The 5,441-nt window shown below is 67.0% G+C and overlaps 2 protein-coding genes across 2 annotated transcripts; both read right to left on the reverse strand.

Annotated features, from left to right (window-relative positions):
• Nucleotides 1-38: 38 nt before the first annotated feature.
• Nucleotides 39-3,540, reverse strand: LOC113979471 (vegetative cell wall protein gp1-like; the record flags this gene model as incomplete). Its single annotated transcript, XM_027706854.1, has 4 exons — nucleotides 3,433-3,540; nucleotides 2,970-3,041; nucleotides 1,048-1,086; nucleotides 39-433 (listed from the first exon to the last, which is right to left on the reverse strand). Coding segments are annotated over exons 2-4 (504 nt in total), but the record flags the coding sequence as incomplete, so codon positions are not given.
• A 340-nt stretch (nucleotides 3,541-3,880) lies between these two features.
• On the reverse strand, nucleotides 3,881-5,438 carry LOC113979472 (DNA primase small subunit-like; the record flags this gene model as incomplete). Its single annotated transcript, XM_027706856.1, has 7 exons — nucleotides 3,881-4,109; nucleotides 4,191-4,289; nucleotides 4,379-4,464; nucleotides 4,548-4,617; nucleotides 4,888-5,115; nucleotides 5,215-5,324; nucleotides 5,395-5,438. Coding segments are annotated over 7 exons (657 nt in total), but the record flags the coding sequence as incomplete, so codon positions are not given.
• Between the last annotated feature and the right edge of the window lie 3 nt (nucleotides 5,439-5,441).

Raw genomic sequence — 5,441 nt, forward strand, 5'->3', positions numbered from 1 at the left:
GGGGCTGCTCCAGGAGCAGGGAGAGGGGCTGGGGCTGCAGCTCCTGCTGGGCTCAGAGGGACGGCAGCAGGAGCAGCTTTCACAGGAGAGGGGAGAGCAGCAGGAGCAGCAGCCAGAGCAGGGGACACCGGAGCCTGGAGTCCCGGAGATCCTGGGCTGACTGGGGCGGGCCCTGGAGATCCTGGGGCTGCAAAGCCCACGGGGGACGGTGGGGCCGGAGCGGGGGAAGCGGTGACTGGGCCCGGCAAAGCCAGGGTAGGGGGCTGGGGAGGCCCAGAGAACACGGGGATGGCCACGGCCGGGACCACAGCGGGGGATGTGGGGGCCGGGGGGCCCGGCAGAGCCGCGGCTGCAGCGCTGGGCGGCTGCACTGGGAGAGCTGGGGCAGATGGAGATGGAGTCAGAGGTGGGGAATGAGCAGCATGAAGAACAGCTAAAGGAGAGAAACAGAGTGAGCCATGAGAGGAGGGAGGGAGGGAGGGAGGGAGGGAGGGAGGGGACAGGGAGCCTGCCCTGGCCTTCCTCCCGGCCTTGGCACCCAGCCTCTAGAGCAGCAGACACTGCCCAGCCTGCCGGGCTCCACACGGACCGGGACATTCAGCCCTTCCAGAAACCAGCACTGATTTTCCCGGGAGCCCTGGAATGGCAGGAGGCACCAGCTGAACCACCAGGAAGCCCCGTCAGGCTGGGGTTGCAGGGACCGGGCTCTGCTGCCAGCTCTTCTCTACCAAAGGAGTTGCCACAACCTCCATGGAGGTCTGGCGGGACCCCCAGGGCTGCTCCCGAGCCTGGGATCACACCCCAGGCTGGTGGGAGCAGGGAGGGACAAGGAAGGAAGTCAAATGTAACCCACTGGCATGCGGAATTGTCCCTGGAGCGCTCTGGGAGCCCCCTCCCACCAGCCCTGGGTGACACAGGCAGGTGCCCTGAGGGGACAGGGACACCGAGGCAGGGGATGGTGGGACCCCCAGAGCCCCCCTGGGAGCTGTTAGGGTTAATGGAACTGCAACCCCCGGAACGGCACACGGTTAATGGTTACAGGAGTACCTGGAGCAGGGATGGGAGCAGGAACGGGGGCAGCTGGAGCTGGACGGGGAGAACAACAGTTTATTAAGGCTCATCCCACTGACTGAGAGTGCTCAGCTTCCAGCTCCCTCCACCAGTGCTGAGGGAGCCTGGAGGGAGCCCTGCCAATCCCAACACAATTCCCAACTCTGAGCGAAGGGCACCACTCAGGGAAGAGCCTGGAGAGAGCCCTGCCATACCCAGTGCCAATCCAAGGGTTCTGCTCAGGGAAGAGCCTGGAGAGAGCCCTGCCATTCCCAGTGCCAATCCAAGGGCACTGCTCAGGGAAGAGCCTGGAGATCACTCAGCTTCCCGCTCCCCCAGCCAGCACTGAGAGCCCTGCCATTCCCAGCGTGATTCCCATCCCCTTTCCCAATGCCAACGGGCGGTCCCGGGGCACTGCTCAGGGCAGAGGCTGCTGTTGCTGGGAGGGCAGCGCTGGTCTGACCGGTGTGACCGGCCCTGCTGCCACCTGGGAGAGCAGAACCGGTCCAGCAGAACCGGCCCGGCCGCGGTGCCGCCCTGGGGCAGCGCGTCCCGGCACGTCCGGCGAGGGCAGCGGGGCCAGGGAGGATCCCCAACAAACCAAAGCCAGCCCAGTTCCGTGGATCCTGGGAGCAGCAGGGCCCTCCCAGCTCTGTGTGGCCCTGCCTGCTGTCCCTGTCCCACCCCGGATCGGGGTCACACTCGTGTCCCCGTCCCCTCAGAGCGATGGCCCTTTCCCTGCCCCAGAAATGGTGCCCCAGAAGATGTTTCCAATGCCCCATTTTAGCTCCACATGTCCTGGCCTGTGGAATGCCTGGAGCTGGACATCAGTGCCAGGACAATTCCTGCTCCAAGGAACACCCTGATGCCTCAGGAAGGAGCGACAAGTCCTGCCAAGGGCCCATCCTGGAACTGTGCAGAGCTGCTTCCTCCCAACAGTCCTTCATTCATCCCTGCTCCTCTGCCAGCTCCAGTGGCACCGTTTGAGGACATTCCCAATAAACACCACCATTCCCACTCATCACTCACAGCCCCACCTCTCCTCGGCCCCTTCTCCAACAAAGTCAAGCCGCAAGATTCCCAAAAGACATGGAATTTGTAAGGGATGCTCAAACCACCTGGGTGGCAGAGCCTGCCAAGAGCTGAACCCCTGGATCAGCCCCATCTCCAGGGGTTTTCCAACCAACCTCCACAGAACAAGACAAAATCCAAGGAGCTGCCTCAGGACTCCCATGACACCATCAGAGACTTGACAGCAGTGGAATTTTGGGAGGAGGAGGAAGGGGTGAGTTGTCAGCAGAGAGGGACAGAAAAGCCATCCGGGGAGGGGGCCCCAGCCAGGAATTCCAGCTACGAGGAACCAGGAGCTCCCCGGGAATCCCTGGCACAGCTGTCACACCAACAGCTGTCACTCGGCTCTGCCACCAACCACGGGGAGCCCCAAATCCAAGGGGAGCCCCAAATCCAATGGGAGCTCCCAAATCCAAGGGGAGCCCCCAAATCCAATGGGGCAGACCCCCAAATCCAACAGGGAGAGACCCCCAAATCCTACCAAGCAAACCCCACCGCTCCCGTGACTCCGGTCACGCTCCATGTGGGATATCCCACGTGTTCTGGGGTGGGAAACAAAACGGCACCGGCACGGATTTGTTTTGGCCGCAGCAAAGGGACACGGAGGAAGAGGAGGGGCCGTGGAACAGAGACCCCAAACCCCCCCGGCGGAGGTGACAACACTCGAGCTGGTGTCGCTCACCCGCCACCGGGTCCGCGACCCCCTCCCCGCCCTCACCGGGGGGCTGCAGCTCCCCCGTCCCGCCCTCAGATCCCGCCGGGCGGGGGGATCCCGGGAATCGACCCCAAAACCGTGACCCCCTCCCGGCCTCAGCCCCAAAACCGCCCCGGAGCCCCCCCGGCCTCACCTGTCTCCGCCTGCGGCTGCGGCAGCTCCTGCTCCGTGGCCGGGACGGTTTCTGTGGCTTCGCCGGGCATTTCTGCGGGAGGGAGGCACAAAGCGACAGGCCCGGGCTCGCCGGGGCTCCGGGACAGCCCGCCGGGGCGACCACCGGGCGCCGGTAACTCGCCCTCCCCGCATCCCCCCGCTCCGGAGCACCGAGCGCCTCCCGCTACCGTGGCAATCTACCGAGACACCTCCCCCGCACGGCCCGGGCCGAGCCTGAGCTCCGTCCCGACCCCGGGCCTCGGCCGCCCCCTTCTCCCCCCCTCTCGCCCCCGGTGCGCGGGGCCGCCCCCGCCGCCCTGCCCGGCGCGCCCGCGGCCGCTTCGCCGGCCTCCAGCGGCTCCTCCCGGGCGCGCCGCGGCCCCCGCGGCGGCGGATGGCGGCGGATGGCGGCGGATGGCGGCGGATGGCGGCGCGGGACTCACTGTGCGGGGAGCGGGGCCCAAGATGGCGGCGGAAAGAGACCGTGAAGGGAGCGCGGCTTCCGGGAGCGCGGCACTTCCGGGGCAGGGGGGAGCGCCCGGCGACACGGCCCGGCCCGGTCCCGGGGCCGCGCTCCGCAGTTCCGGGCTCTGTTCGGGTCGCCCCCACTACGGGTGTGGGGACCCCCCCGGGGTGCGGCGGGACCCCCGTGGGAGGGAAGCGAGGAACGCCCCGGGTGTGGGGATGAGGGGCTGTGAATGTGGGCCTTGACCTCAGCAGTGGGCAGGGGTAGGGGGTCGGGGCAGGGGGTACAGGCAGGGTTTTGGGGGGCAGAGACCCCGCACTGCAGAGCAGGGACACAGACCCCAGAGAGACCCCACACACAGACCCCACACAGAACCCACACAGACCCCACACACAGAGCCCCGCCCACCTCGGGCACAGCACAAGGGTGACCAGAAACATTTAATGGCTTTTGTGTAGAAAAGGTACAAAAAGTGTAAGGGGCTGTGAGTGAGGAACAGGGAGCCAGTGCAGTTCGGCTGCTCCAAGGCACCAGGACCCCCCTGGGAAGCTGAGGTGACAATGACAAGAGCAGAGGTGACAATGGCCATCGGTCCCTCGCCGTCCTTTCATCCAGGACCCCCGGCAGCGAGGCCTCAGAAGTCTCCCTGAATGTCTGCCAAGAGGAGAAATGGGAATTTTTCCAGAAAAAGAGCCGTTTCTCAGAGCCAGGGGGTCTCCCCCTCCCGGCACCCACCACTCCGGCGCAGCCGCTCCCCTCGCCGGGCGCTCTCCATGCCCTCCACGAACTGCTCGAAGACCCTCACGTAGGGAGCCAGGCTCGTCCTCTTGTAGTCTGGAGGGTTGGGGGAGTGAGCAGGGGTGCTGGGGACCCCCCTCGCCCCGACCCTGACCCCCCCTCGCCCCCACCCAGACCCCCCTCACCCCTCGCCCGGCGCTTCGGCTCCGTCTCCCCGGCGTCCTCCTGCTCCCCGTCGCTGCCGGCCGTGTCCAGCTCGTGGCACAGGGAGCTGCGGGAGAACCACAGGGTGAGGGTTTGGGGCTGTGGCACCCCCGGGATCCCGCCCTTGGCGCTGCCACCCCGCTCACGCACGTGATGGTGGGGACAGAGAACGGGTCAAACTGGTCCAGTGCCTGCAGGTCCAGCGGCACCGAAATGCGGCCTGAGAGAGAGAGAGAGAGAGAGAGGGGGGTCACTGTGAATGTGGGCCTTGACCTCAGCAGTGGGCAGGGGTAGGGGGTCAGGGCAGGGGGTACAGGCAGGGTTTTGGGGGGCAGAGACCCCGCACTGCAGAGCAGGGATGTCCCCCCAGCTCCTCCTCACAGGGAGGGACACAGACCCCAGAGAGACCCCAGATACAGACCCCACACAGACCCCACACACAGAGCCCCCCCAGGGTGGTCCCCCCACGGGGTCCCGGCCCCACACCCACCCGTTTTGGGGTGGACGCTAAAGGGGCTCTTGAGCAGGTGCCCCACGCCCTTGCTGACGTTGATGTCGAGGCGGGGGAAGCAGAACTGCAGCATGATCTCCCAGTCCGCGTAGCAGGGGGCGGCCCCGCGACCCCCCCGCGTCCGCTCCATGCGGCCCCGCAGCAGCTCCCAGCGCTGCACCGAGTCCTTCCTGCGCGGGAACTCGCCCCGCAGCGCCTCGCGGTGCTGTGACAGCCGTCAAGGATCATCCCACAACGCTCTGCCTGGACCCACCAACCCCGCGCGGACCCTCCCTCCGGCCCCACCACAGCACCAAGGAAGGATATCCTCCGGGACCAGGGCCAGCACCTTGTCCCAGCTCTCGGGGCTGCCCAGGATGTCCTGCCCCACCAGCGCGTACTCCTCGAAGTACTTCTCCACCACGGCCACCGAGCGCCTGCGGAGAGCGGGGACGGGCTCAGCGCCTGCCGGGGGCTGCGGGGCCGGGCCGGGGGGTCCCCACCCACCTGATGAAGGGGTGCACGGGGTAGGAGAGGTTCACCTTCTTCACCGT

This window comes from Neopelma chrysocephalum, unplaced genomic scaffold (genome assembly GCF_003984885.1).
Source record: "Neopelma chrysocephalum unplaced genomic scaffold, ASM398488v2 Primary Assembly neopelma1_81039, whole genome shotgun sequence".
NCBI classification, from domain to species: Eukaryota; Metazoa; Chordata; class Aves; order Passeriformes; family Pipridae; genus Neopelma; species Neopelma chrysocephalum.